The following is a 23895-nucleotide window of genomic DNA, read 5'->3' as shown; positions in this document are numbered from 1 at the left end:
TGCACGAACACGAAGCACAGATTGCTTAATCATTAGGTTCAGGAAAGAAAAAGAAATGTTGAGTCTCTTCCAAGCCAATCTTTTACATTTAAAGCACAATTTTGAATAATCCCATCTGCTGGTTGGATCAGTAGTGTTCTAGTAAATAATGCTTCACTGATACATTTGCCAGAAGTGCCATAATGTCAGTTTTCTTCTTGCCCCAGCTTAACATCTTCACTTCAAAGTGAAGATGAAGAGTCTCAGATACAAACTTGTCAAAAAACACAGTTTCAGAGGCCAAAATACTATGCTGATCTTCACAAGATGATGTTTAAACAGGATTACATTTTGGATTCATAGCCTAGAAAGAACCAGCTATACTGATACTTATTTTAAATCAAAGAAAACCTGGCCACTGAAATATTTTTGCTGAAGAGTAGCTTTGTGCAATTCACCCAGCCCAGATATGGTCTGCAAATGTGTCTACTCACTATTTTTTTTTTAAATCCTTGCAAATGGTTTCAGTCCTCAAAGTCTCTGCCTTGTAATGGAAGGAAAAGAAAGTCTAGTTGTTTATTTTATGTGTAACTGCCAAAATTCAACTATCTCATTCCTGTATGCCATCCACTTCAAGTATTTAGTACGCTTAGTCAGTGCCTAAGTGAAAAATACCTTCGAGACTTATGGTGGGAGTTTGAGAATGTTAAAACAAAAGCCAGCATCACCACACTTACAGAGAGCACCATGTACTTTCTTGCTGTCTCTATAGCACTCCCTACTTTGTACCATTTAAAATTCTTATTAAAATACCCAGAGAAGAAAATTATACAAAAGTATCAGTGTAATTGTTTTAATGCTTACTTTTTTTTTCCTATGTGTTACAAACTTGGGAGACTATCTGGTTTATTTAAGCAAATACAAGACAAAAGGACATTAGCTCAGGCCTTTCACAGCATACTCTGTACCGGAACAGATAGCATATATACCGAATCATTAGTTCAGGTAGCGTACAAAATGCACAGTTGAGTTCTAGGACGTCTGGCTGGAGGGATTTCTTCATGCTCTCCTTTCAAGGCTAAATTCATATTGTTTAATAAAATTTTTAAAAAATGGGATCTACATTAAGGCACAAGTGCAGATTATTCAGAATATTCAAATCTGGTTCCCTACAAAAACCATTGGGTGGGAAAAAAAAAAAGACCACATACAAGAAGATGCTAAGGGAAAGAATTTGAAGGAAGGCCACATGATCAGGAATTGCAGTAATTTTATAGACTGTTACAACACATTTTTTTCTCTAAGCTGCACAGAAGACGAACTCATGTTAGGACAAAGGGGATTTGGTACAGTCTTTTCCTAGGAGGAGAAAGACTGACAATCATACATACTAATAACCAAACACAATTTGCTGAGTTAGAAATGATAGTCCCTGGTAGAAATGAGGGTTATTTTTGACAAGTTAATTACACACAGAATTAGCAAGGTCAAACTAATAATTACTGATAGATGTGAACAGATTCAAGGAGAAAAAGCCCTAAGTATAAGAGACGTGACAAAACAGGCGTTGACTGCTGAACAGCTAACAAAACAGAGCAAACATCCCAACCGACTAGTTACATTTCACATTGCGGGCATTTTTTTCCATAACAGAGTAATGATTAATTATGTGGAAATAAAGTGTACAGCAGTCTTCTTTAAACGTGTTACAGACATAACCCTGATTTTTTTTTTTTTTTTTTTTACAAGGTGTCTGCAGATACTATTCCCAATTAACTGCGGATGCTTCTTATTTAATCCTTTTTACAGCCTGATCTTTTACTCCAGTCTCAAGTGAGGCTACTAAAGAAGGTACCTTCCCTAGAGAATTTCTGCTGGAGGTATGGCCCATTCTTAGGGTAAATATGGCAGAATGACTCCCAATGGCTCTGTTCGACTAAGTTTAAAAAGCAATAGGCAAATTTCTGCAGAAACCTCTTAAGTGAAATGCACTAAGGTGTAGTGTAGTATTATAAAACTGGATACTGTTACTTCGCATTCTGTACATCTTACAGCCCATATAGAGTCACTTGCTGGAAATCTGACTTAGAAAACATGAAATTTAATGCTTTAACTGGAGCAATGCAAATTAATAGCATCCTTCATATGGCGTGACGTGGACTATTCTATGTTTACCAATGTAAGACATCATTACAATTTGCAAGCTTCGCTGCCTAATTTCATTGCATGCAAATAAATATGTGCAGTTGAGGTTTAAGAGCCTTAATCAGTGTCTTGAATAGTCTTTATATAAATACATATCAATTCTCCAAGTCAGTAAGCCGTACTGTCAATAACTTCGTCTTTTGTTTTTAATTCTGTATGCAGGCAGGATCTATCGGGAATGCTAGCAAATTCATATTCAGCTAGAACTTAGAGATGTCTAATAATTTTCTGCCCTCCCCAAACAAAACCCTTCAGGCAGGATATTGTATTGGACCTAAATATTACATAAGTACAAGGCTTAAGCTTCATCCCAGATAACTACATAAATGTAAGGAAAAAAAATGAGGAAAAAACATCCTGGCCAAAGAATATTAACACTCAGGAGCAAATAAAAAAGGTTTTTCATGTTACTGTGATTCTTTTAGTTATCATCATCATCATCCTCTTCAATGGGTTCTCGTAGACCTTCGCTCTGACGACTTTTTCCAGTCATTTCTAATAAGGCCTGAGCCTCAGGATCTACATCCAGGATACTCTTCTTACTTTTTGTCTTCAAAACAAAACAAAATATAGTCAATTTAAAATGTCATTATGAATGAATCAATATCAGGCTACAAGAAAACAGACTCAAAAGTCCACAAGTAATCTGGTTTGCAAGCTTGTCACAATGAAGCATACATACTTTCCAAGTAAGGCATTTAAGATTCACTGGGATACATCAAATAATTTTTATTGCTGCAGTTACACAAAATAGTCATAAACTTTTCCTAAGATGACAGTGAACTATTTCAAGTTTATTCAGGTTACAAGCCAGCCAGAACACCCTGGTTAACCTGAGCTCAGTTTGAAGTGCAGATGTGAACTTCTTTATAAAGAAGAGATTCAAGTACAATTCAACATTTTTAATAAACTATTTGTTCTGTTTCTATTTAGAGCTATGTGTCCTCTGAGCAGACAGAGCACATGAATTTAGTATGAAAAGAAATAAAAATTAAAAAAAAAACCCCACCAAAATGTGCAGACCAGACAGTTTAATAAAAGAATAAATTACAAGGACAGAGGAGACTGGAAAGAGGTCTCCTACTCATTCCCAGAAATAAACCAGGTGCAGAAAGACTAGCATAAATCTATTGACATAAATTTACTGTAAAACTATAGTAAATTTAAAGTTACTGATAAAGAAATCTTTTGGGTTCTCTTCCTGAACTATAGATTAGGCTTTACTTGTGAGCTTCCAGTGCTTTCTTTCTGTTTTACAAATACTGGGTTTTAATGAACCCCTCCAAGGAGGTTCCTTCTGGAGACCATTCCTCAATATCAGAAAGGCCTTTTGAAATTCAGAATAAAGTACGGCTCTATCATTTCATGGCTCCTGATGTTATTCCTTGTTGGCACCCTCAATAATTCCACTACTGTTTTGCCATTTACTTGCCACAAAATAGATGGCATCACAGGGCCAGTTAAAGAAAACATTATTCATTACAATGGAGAGACAGTGTTTAATCAGAAAACTGCAAGTTTTGCATTTGCATCTCCCGTTCCAATCAGGACACAATTTCACAGGTTTCAATTTTGTTCACCTACCCCTGCACTTTCAGGAAGGTCTCCCACTGCCCAAACTTCCATGGCATCCAGTGTAAAATCCTCTTTAGCTGACAGCTGGGGACTGTTGTAGGTGGTGCATCGAGGTTTAGCTTTACTGTGTCCCTTCCCATAGTCACTGTCTATCCAGAGTCCGAAGTAACCATGTTGTCCACCCATACCCTGTGAACCAAAGCAGCACACTAAACACTTGCTGCACATGTAAAACTGACTGGGCAAGTTATGAAACATAAATTGCTATTTTCAGTATTTATGCCACACTTCTATGGGTAGGTGAAAAAGGGTATTCTGACTGAACCTGGGCTTCTGTACCAAAATCCAGTATTCCTGAAGACAAACAAGAATTTACCTGAGTGATACTGCCCTCCCTCTATGCTTTACGAATACCAGTATTGGCAAGCACTTCAGCTGCATCTTGTGCCAGAAATTTAGCTCACTGGCTTTTGTTTATTGACTAACAGTTCCATTTGAAACAGGGTGAAAGTGCTCGGTTTTGCTGCCTCTTCTCCGTTTAGAAAAGTATCTACAGAACTAAATAATGTAATTTGATGTTGTTTGCTTTCTTTAGAGCAAATTTACTCCAGACTGCTGCAATTCCCAAAGTTATGGGCACAAAACGCCACAAAATTGTAAGGCACTTTTCAAAACAGGCAATGTGTTGTAGCTCTGTAGAAACTCCTCTGCATCTGGAGAGCTCATTTGCGGACTTGAGTAAAAGGAGCTTCTGCCACTGCAATTCATAACAGCAGCAGCCTACATGCAACTCTTGTACTCTAATTCTGTTGGGCTTTCTCAGCCTTCCATAATTTAAAAAGCAGTTAGTATGGCAGTGAGAACAGCTAGTGGAAGGATCCTCAGTTACACAGATCAGCTAGCTTGTGCTGCTTCAGTGATGTGGATACATGCAGTCAATTCTTCCAGACAACAGGGAGGACTGCTAGAAGGCCTTCCGTGATAACCAAACTTGGCAAAAAGATTTCCTCCCAGAACCTCCATAAATCTAACCTATGTAAAGCCCACCTACTTGGGTCAGACACAAATAAATTCCATCTTAGTTGATTCAGTACTTCAATATACATGTCAACTGTAAAGAAAAGTATAGACTCTATCAGTACTGTAAGCAGTTCTCCACTGTTATTCATAGTTCACACTTTACACTGATGCTTTAACTCAAAAAAAGAAAAAACTCCTCCTCCTAAAAGTGTGGCACAAATAGCACAGAGAAGGGATGAAAACTTCCTCAGAGAATAACAAGTGAAATAAATCTGCTCACAGTAACAGAAGCATAAAACACGAAACAGTTCCGAACACCAGTCACGAATCCAATTGCCAAATTGTCATTTCTTAATACTTACAAGTCCATTTGGCATTGTTTGTTGGCCATGGTTCAAATACATGTAGTGGTCATTATACCCTGTGTATGTATATACAGCAAGAGAGGGGAAAACAGAAAACAGAAAGCATCTGTTGTCACCTGTAAACAGAAAAGCATCTGAGGTCAGACAATTGCCCAAGCAATAACTTGCCTACAAATAGGATAGGAAAAAAATATTGAAGAAGTGCAGTTGAATAAATCAAAGACAGCAGCTGCCATCTCAGAAAGCCAATACCTATCTCCCATCAAGATCTAGACCTATTGTTTATTCTCAGTTAGCTCTGTGCAGGGTCACAGAAATCAATGTGATTATATGGCTGTGACCGAAGGCAGAGTCAGAGGCATGACTAGTAGGTTACATTACTATGTAACGTTACACCTATCATCACAGGCTTGCATCGTATCCTCTAAAACTGGCCAACTGCTAGACCTGTACAAACTGATAGGAAGGCAGACACCCTTAGTTCTGACTATATTGATATATAGATCAGTTTAGGGTCAATGATTTAGGTACAATTTTCATTATGCCCGGTTTGGTATTCAGAGGGACCTGTGATGTGATTGTCTACATGTGTTATTCTATCAGGAAAAAATACAAGGGAAGTGCTGTGTAATCAATGTAACATAACATTATATTAACTGACTGAAGTGGTAATTATCAAATACTAATTCAGTATAGGAATTGAGTTTTTAATGTAGCAAAAGTGAGGATTCCCAGAAGGACAGATTATCCAGAGTCCATAATATTTTTTCAGAAAGCCATCACAAAAGTTCTTTCCAAAGAGTTACAAAAAACCCCTCTCTTCTCCTCAGAGGTTTCAAGGGAACAAAAAGTTCAGCTTGCCCAAAGGACCCTTTTGCTGCTGGATTTTAAAAGGCAAACAAAGACAGACAGCGCACAAATGGCAACAAGAGGCTTAACCTGGTGTTTGGCTCAGCTGTTCTGAGATGGAAGATTGCCATCTGCTGGACATCTTACTTAAACTCTAATTCATCGTCTGTGCTGTTTTTCCTTCATTTTCATTTCATTTTCAACCTATGCGGCTACAGGGGTTGATAGATTTCACTGAAAAGAAAACTTGTTCCATGATCAATAAGTCCTGCAATTTTAAAAGACTTATCAAATAACAGACAAACTATAAACATTAATCAGTAATATGCCTGACTGGGTACAAAGCAGGAATAACTTAGCATGTATTTTATATTTTTCAAAAATTAGTGTTATTTTTGCCACAGGAAAATACAGTTGGAAGTATAAGAAATACTGCGTGTCACGAAAGTAAAATGACAGTATCCATTAAGCAGACAGGATTCTTGTACCTGTACAGAACAGGCAATGTTTACCAGAGCCATGAGATACTAGAAAAAGAAAAGTGAGTTTTACCTTGAAACTGTGGCTTCACCTCCCAGGAATGAGATGCAAACCCACCAAAGATATAACCGTCTAAGTCCTTTAAGATCACTATGCAAGGACCTTTGTTCACTATATGCCCACATAACTGTGAAAAGCTTTCTCCATGAAGCCTCGAAGAAAATAAAAGCTGCCACTTGTGCTGTAGCTCTGCAGGTAGATGGGAGTTGATGTACATGATGGATGGGATGTCAAAGAGACTGACGAGTCCTCTTCCTTTGATGCCTTTGCAGCCTGGAACCAGGTTGAGTATATCTTTGGTTTGGTCTGGGAGAGAATGCAGAACATGGAGGCCTTGCCTGATGATAACACTGAGGAAAATTGAGATCTGTGGAACTCGGTACACCCAATCCTCAATGACACTTTGATGAAAATTTGTCTCCATCAGCTGAGGCCCCACAGATTTTGTCCCATCTACATAGTAAGACACATAGGAACAGCAGTAAGTCGCCTAGTCTGGAAAATAATCAGTTGATTTTTAAGTGTAAACACAATATTCCATTATTTTAATGGACATGAAACCACATATGAAAAGAGCCAGCAACAGTAAAGTGTCAACTACATTAAGCAGATGCATCCACAGAACTGAGAAACATTTGCCTGTGACATCCATTGGTTGGGCTGTCATGATTAAGAAACATGGACTCCCAGTTACAACTTATGAGATGTTGTTTGCAAGACAGCAAATTCTATTATTACAACAGTGCAAAGATAAACCTATGCTTTGTAAAAGGACATAGAGTTGTAAATATATGCACATGCATCTAAATGCCTGTTACCTGCAAGTCAGGTATTTCTAAAACAGACATGTTCCATGACAAATAGTTTTGCATGTCCACTTAAACTGGGACTTCAAATCAAAGCTCTCCTGAATTTAGGGGAGAAAGATGGTAAGGTAAAATAAATAAAATTCCCAAGTCGTTCGCAAAGCACTAGGTTTGAAATACTGGTCTCACCATTTAAATTCAAATATGTGACCTGAAGAGAAAAATTCTTGTGAGATCAGTGATTACATGAGCTCTGTGCCATTCTGGGATATACTACATCAGTGCTGCTTACCTGCAAGCTTCAATTCTGACAGCAGCTGAGAAGCCAGAGCCTTTACTCCACTTGTAGAATCCCTAGTATTCTCCAAATTCCAACCTTTCAGTTCCTTCCTGTAGCTCAGTACATGGACTACAGACATGATCAGATCCTCTGTGAACTTAAAAGGTTAAAACATCATCATTTGGGGATTTCTTAAATAAAATTGCCAAGAGTTTCAAAGGACTTTCTAAAAATAAAGTCAAGTAGTACTGATGCTGTAATCCCAATGGCAGAAACATCTCTTCTCATGACGAGTCAGAAATAACAGAAGTGCTATTTCAGTGTCATAGGTCTTGAAAAGTATCCTTTTTCAAGACATTTTGTAAATGTTACTTCACAAAGCACGTCCATAAAATACGGCATGAAAGAGGGAGGGGAGGTCCAAACGTTGCAGTGGTAGGAGCTGCTAGAGAATTACTGTTTTGTGAGATCCCACTCTTCCACCTTGCAAGCTACGTATTTGATTCACACATCTATCCTGCAACTAAAGCTCTAGAAAGCATTTTGCTCAGTTCCCAGAAGCACCAGCCACACCACAACCCTTGCTGGCTCTTAAACATAGCCAGTCTCTGCACACTGAGCCTGTGAACCATCAGACAAAACAGTCACTGTGCTTCGCAAAAACCAGATCCTGGTTCTCAAAGCAGGCAAGTCAGCATGGAAAAGCCCACAGCTGAAATGGTCACCCCATATAACCTGGTTTGCCTACACTGCTTGTCCCAGATCAGCAAGTTAGCGGTGAAAAGTTTAAAAAAATACAAAAGTCAGGAATCCCTGTTCTGAATCTTGTGCTCTAAAGTTTACCTTCAAATTACCTACCCATCTCTGTTCTCTTACTGTCCCCCCAACACACATTTAACTGCCTGTTTACCTCTTGGATTTGTTTGCCCTTCACAGGCCCTTCTGCCTTGGAGATCATTCTCATTATTATGGTAATCTTCTCATCTGCATTCCCTTTTAAGAGGTTTGACATAAAAATTACAAACTGCTCCTTCGTAATCTGTTCGCTTAGCCCAGATGATTTCCCAGTCAGGTCAATACTTTTCATTCCGTTGTATAACCGAACAGTCATTTGCTCTGGTAATGGCTCCCGCGTATATGCCTACAACGAGAAAAATAGCAAAGAACATATTTTACAAATGAAGAATAACTAATATATTCCAGCTAATCTGTGCTGAGATATACCACTGTGAATGAAGGATTTCAATACCAAGTATCCACTATCAGCAACAAACTTTTGTCAAAGGACTGGTTTTCCAAGAGAAAAAAAAAATCTCTATTTTTATAGTATCTCCTTTCCAATACAATTTAGTGATTTAAGTTGATACTGTTTTTCTACAAATGCTATGGACTTAAAAAAAACCAACTCTGCCAGTCCAACATTTAAAATTGTGTTTTAACTCTGCTTTTGATAGTGGAGCTCACAGATACTTAAAAACAAAGAGAAAGTAAAGTTTTTTCCATATTTCACTTTTGGCCTCAAGGCAATGCAGGCAATGTGTTTAACCCTACATGCACACACAGAAAAAATTCTGAGAAGTTTTCCTCTGCATAGCAACATCTAATTCAAGCATGGAACAAACCTGAGATCACCTGATTTTTATAAGGCATCCCTGATGTTAAGACAGTCGAAATCAAAACTTACTCATCTGAATTGCATGACTGACTGGCCCTTTGAATTGAAATCTAACTGGCATACATCATCATACATTCCAACACTGTGGGAAAGATCTGACTCTGGATTCAAGAAACTTTCACAGCGTTCAAGATAATTACACGGTTTAAAAATAAATCATCTAAAATACATCCATACACTAGGACATGATTACACAGCGTCTTCACTGCGCAAAGCACTGTGCGTAACATGCTGAACACCTGACTTGACTCTCATATACAGGGGTGTAGCCCAGTGGGGACTATGCTGAAATCAATGGAGCTCCACCTGTGTGAAAGCACTCCAGCTCTATTCGGTAGAGCTGCTATTACCAATCTATTGCTGGCTCAATACCACTCCTATCAAAGCCACCAGGGCCATTCCTGTTTGATGTCAATGGCTGTTGCTGTGCATATAGGGCGAGATCCAATACGCCAAGCTCTACCCTGCTTTTGTTGACGTCAGTGGTAAAACTCCCATTGATTTCAGTAGAAGCAGAATTAGCAGCCACAATCTTGCACATTAGAGTGCTTCATATTGAGGGAGGGACGGTCACAGCGGGTACAGCTGTCTTTAAGAGGCTTTCTAAAAGTCCTACATAAGCCTGAAGTGAGACAAGCAGCAGGGAACATAATTAAAAACACTATATTCAAGGGCTTTTTACTTCACACTGCAGTATTACCTACCTACCCCCTACCCTTTCCCACCCACCGCTAACTTTGTTGCACTGTTTTGTTATGCTTATAGCTATTCCAATGCGTAGAGCTGGGGTGCGAAAAAGGAGGACTGTAAAAAGGGAATCTTTAAGAAATATCTAACTAACTCACACCTCTGACAGTTTAGAATCCTTGTCTTAAATGGCTTTAACAAAGTATCTAGAGATACCTGCTCTACCTGCTTTCCAAGCTATGCAGTGCAGCCTGCTCTGGTCCAGAAGCCACGTAGTTTCCCTCTAGTAAAGCACTGAGCCTAAGCAGAGTACATAAGGTTATGCTTGGGCCCTCGTCAATGTTACCAGACTGTTGCTAGATCAAATCTGCCATTTATCAATCTAGCTCAGGCATGAGCATAGACATGTATGAGGCAGGCACGCCGTTGCAATAGCCCCTGCACTAAGGAATTAGGCACCTACGGGCAGTCTTTCAAAAGATTTTAATTTAAGTTGGCAAACAAAAAGGCAGGAAGGGAAAAGACAAACGTTCACCAAATGTCACATTGAACTAGGGGCAAAGCTAGAAGGAGAACTTCTTCCAGGTCCCAATCAGGTAACAGACACCAAGGACCAGGTTCTTGGACGTATTAGGGCTGAAAAGCTGGGCAGCAGTAACACCGTTTCCAAACTGGTGATAGCTCATAAACAGCCAGGCTGGAGGAATGCTAAAGCTGGTCTGTATGCAGATGCATTGCTAAATACCTTAAAATAACCTGCTGCTTTCGCTGAGTTTTAATTTGATTCCATTAACTGCGTAACATATATAAAAATGCACTTTTAATACTACATTCATTTGGCCACTTGGTTCCTGCCTAACTGAAGTTATCAAGTATTGCAACGAATCATTTTCCTCTCCTTTCTTGATGAGAAAATGAATGCAAAGTTAATCAGAAAGCATAATGTATGTTAATTACCTAAAACAGGGAGCCACAGTTTAATCAAGCAAAATTGAATTCTCTCCTTTTAATGCAAGTGAAAAGATTAGAGACGGTGATGCAATTGAGGGAGAAAGATATAACCAAATAGAAACAGACTTTGTGACAGCTTCCTAAGAAAATCTGTAAATAATCACACACTATAGACTCCGGGGGGAATATTCCTCCCATTTTTCAGGTTTCTGTAAAAATATTTTCATACATCTCCACTTACTTCAGAATCAGGAAGGCTGCAAATTGACCCAACAGTGCAATTCAAGAGATAAATACAAACCTGAAAGTCACTACTCATGTTAAACTGTAAGAAAAAGTTAAATATCCATCCTGCCCCAAAACATTAAGTATTAAATTGAGATGAGCAATCCATAAAAAGTAACTATTGCCACATCTTTAGTTTCTTTCTGGAATTATGTTCAACACACTACATCCCAGATATATATGAATAATAGATTGTCTTGCCTGTAGTGCTGCCAGAGTCACAGTTTTCTTTGTAGCTTTGCCATTTTTTGCTCCAGCTGACCCACTCGATCCTGATAAGGTATCAAATATTCCATCAATGTCAGACTGCTCCTCAGGAAGAAATCTGGAAAGGTGATTCTGATAGGCATTGCTTTCTGCATTACCCATCTTTTCAACCTGAAGCAAAGGAAAAGGAATAAAAAAACCCCAGTAAACACAGAAAGATATCACAATGGCCATGAAAGACATATCAAACAGACTAACATACCAGTGCAAGTTTTACAAGAAAAGCAAATTACTAGCCTTCTAGGAAACTACTAAAACTGTTTAGTCTCTGTATTCACTGAGACCTAATGAACTTGAAGAACATTCGTGAACAGTAACTGTACTTTAAAAAATGACAATCTGCCAGCTCTTTGCTAAAACCACCTTGTCTACCAATTCAAACCTCATTCAAGTCTTATCAAATGGAAAAACCAATATGATGACTAAATTAGCTTGTACAAAGTGACCACGAGTCTGTCAGCTGGAATACATCAGTAACATGAAGGGAATAGCCTGATTATGGATTATTTATGACAGATTATGCTACATCTTTCTGATGCATTAATGGACTGACGCTCAGTCTGCCAATAGTATGTGGCACTAAAACACCATCACTGTAAAGTCTCTGAAGATGGCATGAGAATTTTTTTTCTAAGGACGCAATACAAAAATCATTCCAAAAGTTGCCAAGAAACACAGTAACAAAAACATTTAGGAAGATGACTCAAGACCCATCAAAACCACACAGCTTCATATGAAGTCAATAAACTGTTGAGAGCTGGTATGCACAGAATTAATGTTGGCGGTGCACGGGGGGAGGTTTGGGGGTTTTTTGTTCGTTTGTTTTACACATTTAATGGTACAACTATGATTTCTCTCACTGTCTCAGGATTCACCTGCATTACGGAGTCTAATTTTTTAGTGTTGTCTGGGCCACATGCTCTGGCTTTCTCCCTGGAGCAGCACGGCACGGACCTAACAGTGCCACAGTAGGGCCTGAAATCCCAAATTCCACCATGACCGCAATGACAGTCACCACTGTAAACAGCCTTCCCATCTATCTGGGGCAGACACACTCCTGGGGTGACAATATAAAGAAGATGAGAAGCGGAATAAAACATCCTTTCGTGTTTTTTTTCCCACAAATTCCACGTCCTTTCTGGCACCTCACTTTTGGTTTGGAATTCCCAGTTCCACGGAAATCTCTTTTTGCAGACAAGCCTGTCACACAGCCCTTCAGTGGCCTCAGAAGGACTCTTTGTTTAGCCTAATCCAATCTTTCTGTCGTTAACTGATGCTGACTTTGATAAACAACTGTACATAAGAGGCTGGGTTGGGCTTCTTTACCTTCACTGAACAGCACAGGACCGAAAGCCTTGTTTGCCTGTGAGGAAGATGTCGATCGTGGGGTAAACACCAAAGGGTCAATGGAAACGACTGTAACCTGGAAGACAAACCGTGAAGACATTATTAATTTAAGCAGCGAACCGCGGGAGAAAGGGGGTCCTTGACCCCTCTCCCTCAGCCCGGGGAAGCACAAGCCGGGGGAGGTTCCCGCCGTGACAGGGCCGGCACGCCCGCCTGGCGGGGCTGTCCTCGGCAGCAGCCCAGCAGCGGGGCCGAGGCCCGGCGCTGACACGCCGCTCTTCCCCGCACCGGCGCCAAGGCGGGATCGGTACACGGCCGGGCAAAAGGCTTCGCGGTTTGCCGTTTTGCCCGTTTATTTCCTGGTATGCTTAACCCATCCCTCCCCACCCGGCTGGCAACAGCCCTGGCGTCCCCCCCTCCCCATCCCGGCGATGGGCGTGAGGCGACAGACCCCTGCTCCGGGGCGGGGAGGCACAGCGGGCCCACCTCTCTGCTTACCGGCAGGGCACCCCCGGCCCCTCTCCGCCCCCCCTGGATCGGCCCCTGGACTTTTACACACGCCCCGGCAGACGGGGCCGGCGCCCTCCGGCGCCTGCAGGCCGCCCGGCTGGGGCGGAGCGCGGCGAGGGCGGGCGCTGGGCCGCGGCGGCGGATGGCGCCGTGCGGTGCCGCTCGTGAGGCGGCGGCGGCGGGGAGGGACGGGCGCCGTTGGCCCCGCGACGGGAAGGGGAGAGGCGGGCGGTGCCGGAGCCCGCTGTGGAAAGCGGTGAGGCGGCGGGCTGCGAGCGCCGGAGCCGAGCGAGGCCGCGGTGGCCCTCCTCCCTGAGGGGGCCCTCCTCCTTGAGGCGGCCTTTCTCCCTGAGGCCGCCCTGGCCCTAAAACGGGGTTCAAAAAGAAGGTGAAGAGTCAGAGCTGTGGCTGGGGCAGACCGAGCACCCCCGGCGCCCCTGTCAGAGAGAGCTGAAGTGCCTGGGTGCCCGGTGCTGAAGCGGTTTTAAAAAGTGCCGGGGCAGGTCCCAGAAGGGTCTGTGGGGGAAGGCATTGCCGGCCCTGAGCTGTGCTGGAAACAGCTCTTGGTTTTTTGGAAGGAAAAAGATGTGTGTGCCTGTGTGTAATATATATACACACCCCTATATGTCATTTTCAAGGTATACAGTCAGGCTCTGGTGAATTTCCATGGCAATAGGGAGTGGAGAGAAAACACAAAACTTCTCAATGAATAGGTTAAACTTCTATCTCGTGGCTGGCAAAATCACGCCAGTCTGCAGGCTGAGAAGTAAAAAGGCTGAGGGACGAACGCAAGGTTACAGAGACAGTGCTGAGGGATCGGCCATGCCTTCAGTCAGAGACGTGAATACTTACGAGAAAAATTATAGCCTCAGTGGTTGCAAAACTGGTCCCAGAACTCACTTTTTTCAGATCAACAGCTTTCCATCTCAGTTACGTTACTTCAGCAGCACTCCCCTCGTACTTTCAGCCACAGGGTTTGGTTCCTGTGATGTATCAAGGCCTTTGCCTTCATAGCAGCAATGCCTCGCTTGTCCGTGGTTCAGCTAACTCTGGTTTGTTTGCAGCCAGAGCTCAATGTGAAGCCTCCTTCCAGCCAGGGGGAAGATGTGCAAATTCCCACAAAGCTGGCGTTGTTTGCATTCCTGCAACCAGATACCATGGAACAGGTTAGCAGCTTTGGCATTTAACTTTCAATAATAGTCTGATCAGTGTGTTTTCAACAGAAAGCGTCTATGTTCCTTTATATGTACAAAAGAAAGAAAATTATCTGTACTAGTCATGGCAGAGCTCCCATTATTTTGTTCTTTTGCACCAAGTAAAAATCCTGATAAAGTTAAGTTCCAAAAATACCTTTTTTTTTTCAATCTTCGTGGTATGCAAAACTTCATAAAAACCTGCAGAATATTCTTCTTGTTGCCAGCTCAGAGTTAGAAACACATTGACCAGAATTCCAAGATGGTAATGTTTGAATACATGAATACTGATTCAGGTTTGTTATGGTCATCACTAGAGCCACGGAAGTTAACCAGCTTGTATCAGCAGGATCAGGACATAGCAAATAAAACCTGAGGAAATGAATGGGATGTTCATGTAACGTGAACACAAATTCAGCAAAGCTCAACTGGAAACTGCTTGAGACTAATTTGTCCACACGGTGGCATCGTATGTTTAGAAAGTTAGCTGTGTAGCCTGCACTAAGTGCTTCAGCCCTGTTGCCGGTGTGTTTAGATTCCCACACCTATAGACTGCATGTGTGTAGAAGGAAAAGCTCTTATAAGAAATTAGTTTCATCCCTTTCCCATTAACTCTGCAAACAGAATATGGACCATGAGGATAAAACTCCGTTCCTGGTGAAGCTCCCTCCCTGGGCTACATAAACAGGTCCTGGAAAAAGTCTGCTGTGATGGTTTGGTTTGTATCAGTAGTAATGAATTTCCACTTGATACCTAAGGAGAAAAATGAAACATGCAGAATAAGAAAAACAAAGCTTTTGAATTCAAGTTAGGTTTTTCTTCTTTTCTTTAATTTATTTTCAAAGGCTAACGTTTCTGTGGACGTACTGTTTCACATGCAATTGGATGATTTTTTTTTTTAAGAGTTGGATTTCATATTGTAGCTCTGTCTGTAGGATATCTTTTCAGCCTGGAAATACAAGACTAGAGATTCTAGTCTAACTGACCTTGAGATAAGACTGACTGGCAGACTAATTTACCAGTATCATCTTCACAAACATATGGTGACTTCATGACCTCTCTTCTCAACTAGTGAGCTCAGAACCAGTCAAAAGCTACTGAAAGGTACCTGGCCTTCCTTAGCTCCAAGCAGCCAGTTTTGCAAAGAAGATGCTTTGCCCTCTTTCGTTCAAGTCTTGCCCATGTGTAATGGAGGTGACTCCACAAACTGTGGGTTTATTTGCCCTGCCTATCAATCTAAACTGAGCTTTCTGCTGCTACTGGATGGCCTTTTGTCACTTGCCTGTAACACTAGGCTGTAATCTGCAGGGTAGCCATACTCTTAAAGCCACAAGATATTAGCACTAAATCATATAGATTATGCTCCTACTGTGGGGGAATTTCCAGGTCACAGGCTAACACCCTTTCATAGCCTTTTTCCACGAAGAGTGTATAAAGTCAAGCTAGAAACCTGGTCCATAAGGGTAATAGTTTGCAACACTCTTTAAATGACTAGTCACTTCCTCACATGTATTTTCAGATGCTCTAGCTGAGCTAGTTAGGTGTCTCAAGTCACTTTGTTTCTACCAGTAAGAAAGAGAGAATACACTAAGAAGCCTTTTAAGGACATTCAAGAATATACTGGTATATAAAAAAGAGGAAGAAGACACAAGAGGGTTCTGGAAACAATTGTGGCTAATTTTGTGAACTAGTGATAGATGTGTATTTGTTTGCAGAGTGAAAAAACAAACCCACAAAACCCCAAACTATTTTATTTAAAACACTGTGTACTTTTGACTTGCATAAAATGGAGTAGGTTTGGTTTTATTAGTTTGCCAAAACTACAGAAAATCTAAATGGCCTTAGTTCCAGGTAATTCAAATAATACTCTCTTTTTTTTTTAAAGGAAATTATTGCAAGGTAACAACCTAGAATGTAAATAATGAGCTGAGCAGCTGTGTGTTTATATCAAGCACATCTGTTTTACCTAGATTATCTTTTAGTTTCTTTAAAATTATTTTTTTCCTATCTTGAGTTAGAACAGAGAGAAATTTTGCTGCTCATCAGTCCTGTATACATATGTTAAGGTTGTTACCCCCTGGTGGCAGTGATGCAGAGAATCGTTCTGATTCACCTTTGATATAATACATACCTTCCACTGTGTTCTTATTAAAGGCCAGCTGAGAATGGGACCCCGCTGTGCCAAAGACTATGCACACAGAGAGATACAGATGATTTCTGTTCCAAAGAGCTTATAATTAGCTGCATTCACACATGCATTGAGCACAAAACCAGCCCTCTCGGGCCACAGGCATCAGAGAATTCTGTGAACTCCAAAGAATGGTGATATCACATCAGTGGCACTTTTCAGCACGGTATTTTTGGTGTATATTCCCCTTTTGGGATATATTCCCCTTTTGGGAAGGGGAGATTGGGACTATACTTCCAAACAAGCCGTTGGGCTTCAAAACTCTCTTCCAGCCCGTAGCCTAAATAAGCAGTATTTTAAGTCACATGGAAGAAACACATTTGATACTTTAAACTTCCCAGTTATTACTCAGCATTTTAGTTACATTATATTGCAGAACTCTGGCCTTTGCAAAAGAGGTCAAACTTGACCTCTTCAAAACAGTGAAGTTAAATTATAAAAGACCCTTGTTCATGTTTTAGGGTCTAGTGAACACAAAAGTCATTTTACCTCTTTTTAATGCCATTAGGCTCTGTGTTTTCTGTTTTGATGTACACTTGAATTTTTACAAGCCATCTACAGTTACAGTAAGTGAAATCCTCCAGAAATGTTGATATTTGATGAAACTAGTTGTAGGCTCAGCCCACTGATCGTCTTGTAGTGTGACCTCAGCACAAAATTCCTTTGACTTTAAAAGGTATAGTCCAAACCTACACACTGATGCCCTTTTATATACATATTATTCAGCTCTGCATTTAATTGGCTGCTGTGACAGCTATAACCTTGCAGTACCTTACCTGATTTGTCTTCTGGTTTTTATGGGATTGCCATATATGGCTAAAAGAAAGAGTCTGACTGTAATCAGAACTGCATCCTTAGGTAGTCACAAAGGAAGTTCTGGGTTTTGCAAGTCTTTGTACTTCCCTTTACAAAAACCTCTGCCTGCTAGTAATCAACTCCTTTCTATAAAAGGAGGAAGAAAGGGTGCAGTGAAGAGGTGAATCTGATTACGGGTAAAGATGGTAATATGCAGTATCTTAGAAAATGTACTTACAGGTGGGATAAAAGCCTCCTGTCATAGCCTATTAACTGAGAGGAAACATGTTGTCACCCAGATGCAGCTTCTATATCTACAGCAAAACGGCAATGTCTAACTTTACTAAATTAAATTGTAGTATGTCTTGCATGTATATAGATCATAAAGATTACTCTGGGCTGTGGACTAGATCCTGGTGACTGGAAGAAATGCACGACCCATACTGAGGGGAGAATATGAATATGAAGTTCTCCTAGGCTGCCCTGGCCTTGTCTTCCTTGTAATACTGTGGCATGTGTTTTGAGTGGGGGCTGGATCCAGAGATCCTCTCCATCCTGTATTATTCTATGATTCAGAGCTGTTTCATGGGAGGAGCTAGGTGGAATTATTACGTGGCTAGATCAAATAGTCAAAAGGTAGGATAACTTCTGTGTGAAAACATTCTAAAGCTTATGTATGGAGCACTAATGAAGCTATGAGATGTCGACCATGCTTTTAGTCCACAGAACTAAAAGAAGCGAAAAACAAGCTCTCTGGAGTGAGGAGATAGTTTTGTTGCTCCCACTTTGGGAGAATTTGGGGGAAGACATTACTCTTTTGTTATCCAGATTCTCTTTATAAAAAACACTGCAAATTATCAGTTAACCTAAGTACATATATAGTTTAACAATCAAAAATGTTGATCTAGGACTTACTTTGTTGTTCTTAGAAGAGATTTACATAAAGAAAAAGCTGATTCCAATGTCTTTTACAAGTCAGCCTGCTTTCAGTTTATTGAATGTAGGAAGTGCAGGGCAGCTGAAATATGAGAGAATATAGTTTGGGTCAGATGTTCACAAGATATACGTGTAAGCAGTATAGCTGTTTATATAGCTGCTCCTTCTGTGCATACAATTGTGCTTGTTCATGCCAGTGAGAAATATGATTGTGCATCGAACTGGAAGAATATCCATCTACTTCAGACTGAAGGGGGATTCACTTGGCAGAGAGAATTTAGCCAGGATGCATGTCTGAAGACGTCTCCACTTCTGCAGGCTGCATGGTGGAAACTATAAGGCCTTCACATGCCCCAGGTGTCAGGCTTGTGCTGCTCTGAAGCTGTACCTGTTGAAAGCAAGAAAGAGAGTTTCTGGTTCATCCAGTGATAAGACTAGCTGACAAGCTGTCCTGAGCTCTGGCATTTCCCAGTTTTGGGATGCTTATGTTGACCATTTTAACATGCTTTTAATGTAGTTTGATATATAGCACTTATAACTTATTTCATAACAATGCCTATGGCCCAGGTTGGAGTATAAGATCTTTTACTTTAAGAAACCATCTGCTATAATCTTCGTATAAACTAGAGTAAATTTAACAAGGCAAATAATCCTTAACAAGAGAACCTTCTCCATGAAATATGCAATCTGTGATGCTTAGAAACTGTACACAACCACTTCTGTTTATTTTCTGCTTAGCCCAGGCCTAGTTTGAGTTAAATATGCCAGATTACTTACTGCATTACCTAACTCTCTTGTATTGTTTGCAAAGGTTTGTAATCTGTGTTTAGTAAAAACTACAGAGGAGTAAAGCAAGTCTGTAACTGAATAAAGGCGTCAAATGGGAGAATTCTGTCTCTCACTGAATATCAACAGTCCTTGGGTTTGTTTCTTTTTTGTTTGGTTTTGTTTTGTTTTTTAAAAAGGCTGCTTTCCATGAAGGAATTTTAGAATTTGTTCAGGGTATTTGTTCTAATAAGGAAGTTTTCCATAGAGTCTGACGATTCATAGCTTTAGCTGTTTCCATATATAGTACTTCAGGATGAAAAGCAGAGGATCCTTTGCTCCGGATGGAAACAGAAGGTCTCATTTCCTCAGAACACAGCCTGCACTTCATCTATTTCAATTGTAGTATGGGCAACACCACGCATACTAGCACTGTGGCCCAGATTTTTTGAACTGGATGTGAACATAGTCTCACAGTGTGCTATCACAATTGTGTGCTTGTGGTCAGACTGTTTGGTCTACTGATCCAAAACCCTGGAAGTGTTAACACCAGCAAAGACAATAAGGTGGAAATACAGTGAAAAAATCAAACAATTTTAGAGCATTGTATCTGGCAAACAAAAAAGTGTTTGAGTAGGAGATGGGAAAATCTCAGTAACATTCCTGAACTGATTTTCACCCTTGTTCACCTCTTTAATGCATACAGACTCTCTCTCTTTCTCCAAACAGTGGGAGAAAACCCCTTACAAACATCTTAGATTTGTAGTTACTAGTGAAGGAAGTCTTTTTCAGCAGGACAGCTGTGTTTCTTGGCACTGTACAGTATTTACACCCACCATGTAACAAGAAACCAGTGTTTTGTCATCTGCTGTATGGTGAACTCTTAGGTTTTGAAGAGATGGAAACATGATCAGGGCTTGTGTGATTTTAAGAGCATTAAGTAAACTAATAAATTTCTTGCAATTTTAGGGTGTTTGTGCAACTAGCATTGCACTGCTTTAATTGTTACTTGCAGCTTCTTTTCCCGTATCACTAGCTTCTTCCCTAACACCTGGGCTGGATTTTATCTAGCAATTTTCTTTTTGTGCAGTGCGGTTTATTTTCCACCGTAGCTCACCTTTTTGACTGCTTCCCATATTTCTGTCCAGGTTAAGTGGAGTGTGTCTATTGGAGTCCAAAGTCCTTGGCTTACCTTTCAGTAAGTAAACAAGTGCTCACGATGGGATGGTTATTGCCCAAAGCAATACTTGCCAAACCAGTGCAGATTATGGGAGCACCCAGTTGTTGCTGACTGCTCAGTGCTGAGATCTCTGCTCCAAAAGTATCTGGTAAAAGGAGAGACACCAGATTAAAGTGCGAGAGATGAAGCTGTTCCTGCTTCATGCCTTTCCCAGAGGTTGCTGCCTTCATGGCTGCAGCAATAGTATGCAGCCACGTCCCTGTACATTTCAGCATCGCCAGACTACTCCAATCAGTTACAGGGTTTTTTCAAAACTTTGGGCTATAAAAGCCTGGTTCTGGAGCAGCTTTCTGTGTGGTCCAGCTGTCCTGCCTACTGGAGCCATAAGCTCTGGGAGGAAGGTACAGCAGTAAATTGTTTCCATCTCTGTGTTTATCCCATGTGTGGGTAGTCCAGTACCTTCACAAAACAAGTGTGGCAGATCTGTCTCTCACAGATGCTCTCCAGAGCAGAACATACCAGCTTTCTCTTTATTTTCTGTTTTCAAGTCGTACTTTATTACATTAGAGTGAAACGATCATTAACAATGAATGGTCTTAAACTGTAAATCCAACTATTCTCCACAGTATAATGAGCTGTCTTGAAGGTCAGACTGGCTTTTTACAGCTTGGGCCCTATGATGCATTACACAAGCAAGAGGATAACATATGCGTTTATACTGAGTGAGGTACCAGTGAGATCAAGGTCATAACAGAGAGCTGTGATAGCTTTGAAGGGCTGCCGTGTAAGTCATCTGCTGCTAGAGGTGACTCAAAGCGTGTGTGTCCCCAGACAGGGCTCAAGTTGCAGTTTAAAGCGGTGATTTCCAACATTGAACAGGAGGTATGTCACAGATCAGAGTCCAAACCAACAAGCTCTGCAAGGCCTTTAGGTTGGGCGCTCCACTGGCAGCTGACATAGGGAAGAAGAGATTCAAGGTGGGGGGGGAAAGAAGGTGAAGTGGTGAAACGCTCTGTGCGAATGGTTGGGAGCCACAAAGGAAGAAAAATAAGCTCCTGAACTAAGAGGTGGGAAAACTCTGAGTGAAATATGAAAAAACTTTTTTTTCAAGGTCTGTCCTTGTCTTGCTCTACAGCCTCAGGCAGGTTAGTTGTTCTCTTGTCTCTCTAGCTCGTTGGAGTCATGCTGCAAGCATGCTGTGGCAGAGATTGTCTGTACAAGTATTGAAAGAGTGCAGGGCATAATGGCCCTGATTTTACTCAAGTGCTGTAGAAATAGACTTTCTAACAACACAGGAAAAAAATAGCATTGTTGTTACAAGCACCCCTGGAACCACCTTTTATTCTCATCCTGCAGAAGGAACCCCCCTCCCTTAGGTACCTCCTCTCAGAGCCAGCGCACCTGCCAGGCGGTGGAGTTGTGCAGAATGAAACAGGCTGGTGCCAGTGGCTTCAGGTGCCCCCAAAACTCCCTCGCACTCAAGAGCAGCCACAGAGCTGGCAGGAGCGTGAGGCCACCACCTAAACTGCGTGTTACACGACACCTTATGCCACTCAGGAAGAGCAGGCTGTTTCTATGGCTACTACTGCCTTTCTCTCAAACACATGTACCATTGGTTCTGACGAGATCATATTGTATTATAGAACATAATTACTCACATACTGCTTTACATTGCAGCATTTGTTGAGCTAGTAAATATCTGACTTCCTATAATAAAGATGTTTTCCACTTAATGTATTGTTTTAAATGGGTAGGATTTTCCTCATCTCTGATTTATAAATGCATCCAGTTTGGCCTTGAAAATCGTTGTTCTGGTTTCCATGACAACAGGTCTGATTTTTGAGGCTATTTCCTCCCCTTACTTCATCTTGGGTGGGAAAGAGTTGCTGTCCCCTTCCAGTAACAGTGCAATGGGCAAGCAAAAAGATTGCCTTGAAGGAAAATCTGCAGACCTGAAACCAGAAACTTCAGCCAGTTGTTTGAAACACGAGTGAGAAATGCATGAGAAGAATGGTACCACAAACCTAGCACAGGCTTGAGTCAGATTTTTTGTACACAGAAAGTCAAGTGTATACAGAACCCCAGGAAATGTCATATACCACACTGCTATGTACTTAACAAACTCATCCCGTAGCCCTGAATAACACTGTGTTGGCATGTAGGACAATAACCAAACAAAAAGGATCTAGCCAGTCTCTTCATATTGTAACTTTATAGATGAATTAGTACTGAATGCACTTTATTGTTTGAAACAGACTCTCACTATCTATATTTTTTCCCCTCAATAGATCCTATTTTCAGTAACGGACTGCTAGGACTGTCTCTTTCATAGATTGTTCACGGGTCAACCATATTCCTTCAATGTGAAACAGTGCATTTGAGACTGTGGGTAGTAAAGGCATCATAAATAATCCACAGCTGCTTTGCAAGGATCTTTCTAGTGGTTTTTTTGCACTTCTAACATTTCCAGGAAAAATGAAGATAGACAGCTGGTGGTACTCCATGGTTGAAGTGGTTTAGTAACTGCTGTTCTAAAATGATAAAGAGGTGGTTTTTGCAAACTCTTCAGAAAATCCTTGGAGAGGGTCTTGGTTCCCTTTTCCTGCAGAGAAGAATCATGATGTACCTACATCTTTGTGGGTAATAAGTACCTTCAAATGTGCAGTCCACTAAGGTTGCAGATGAAATGTTTCTCTTTTGCTTACCATAGAGTTCTTCTTAATTTATGTGAGTAAAAGACGTTATGGGAGCATAATGTCTAAGGTATCATTGTATTATGGCATTATAATCTCATTTGTATTTGAGCTGGGAGCAGCATGATAAATCGTGTGGCTGTTTCTTAGACTAGTACAGCCTTGCTCCAAGTGTTGAATACGAATGCTGGAGTTTTCAGCCCATCTTTTGGAGCAGAAGATCCAAGTGTAGGTTAGGTATTCTCCGTTAAGACAGAATGCGGGAATATCTCATTTAGGCATGTTTTATCCATACTATTGTAACCTGTGCAAAGAGAGATCATATCTGTTATTTACATTAGAGGCTAATCTTTGAATCCTAAACAAAGAACACGCTGTCCTTAACTATGCAGTACCTAATGCATCTCATTGTAGGATGAGATTGCTGACCATACATAAGCATCACTGAAAGCCAAGCACAGTTAAGAGTGAATCAATATCAGACACAACACAAAAGTGATTTAGTGATTGCCTTAAATAACCATGCACAGGTTTTCCCTTTTGTCATGACTAAAACATGATGATCAGCCTGCTGTAACAGCAAGTCCCTTGGTGAGAATGAAGTCATAGCAGTACAATTTCTAGCTGCACAGCCAACTAGAAACAATATAAACGCGCTTGTTTTCTGTGCCCTACTGTTAGATGTAGGGGATTAAAAAAGTGAGTCATTTGCTGGAAAACGTACTGATCCTGTGGCAGTAGAATGACTCTTAAGAAAGCTCTTGCATTCTGTCAAGGCTAATTATAAGAGTGGTGAGTGATGAA

General features: G+C 40.9%; 1 protein-coding gene across 1 annotated transcript; it reads right to left on the bottom strand.

The window, feature by feature from the left end:
* Positions 1 to 1742: 1742 nt before the first annotated feature.
* On the bottom strand, positions 1743 to 11586 carry MEAK7 (MTOR associated protein, eak-7 homolog). Its single transcript, XM_050904086.1, has 7 exons — positions 11419 to 11586; positions 8530 to 8760; positions 7632 to 7776; positions 6546 to 6986; positions 5142 to 5260; positions 3769 to 3948; positions 1743 to 2734 (listed from the first exon to the last, which is right to left on the bottom strand). Exons 1-7 carry the CDS (start codon positions 11584 to 11586, stop codon positions 2606 to 2608), a joined length of 1413 nt encoding a protein of 470 aa, XP_050760043.1. The 3' UTR covers positions 1743 to 2605.
* Between the last annotated feature and the right edge of the window lie 12309 nt (positions 11587 to 23895).

Source organism: Gymnogyps californianus, chromosome 12 (genome assembly GCF_018139145.2).
Source record: "Gymnogyps californianus isolate 813 chromosome 12, ASM1813914v2, whole genome shotgun sequence".
Lineage (NCBI taxonomy): Eukaryota > Metazoa > Chordata > Aves > Accipitriformes > Cathartidae > Gymnogyps > Gymnogyps californianus.
This window is presented reverse-complemented; position numbering and strand designations above follow the sequence as displayed.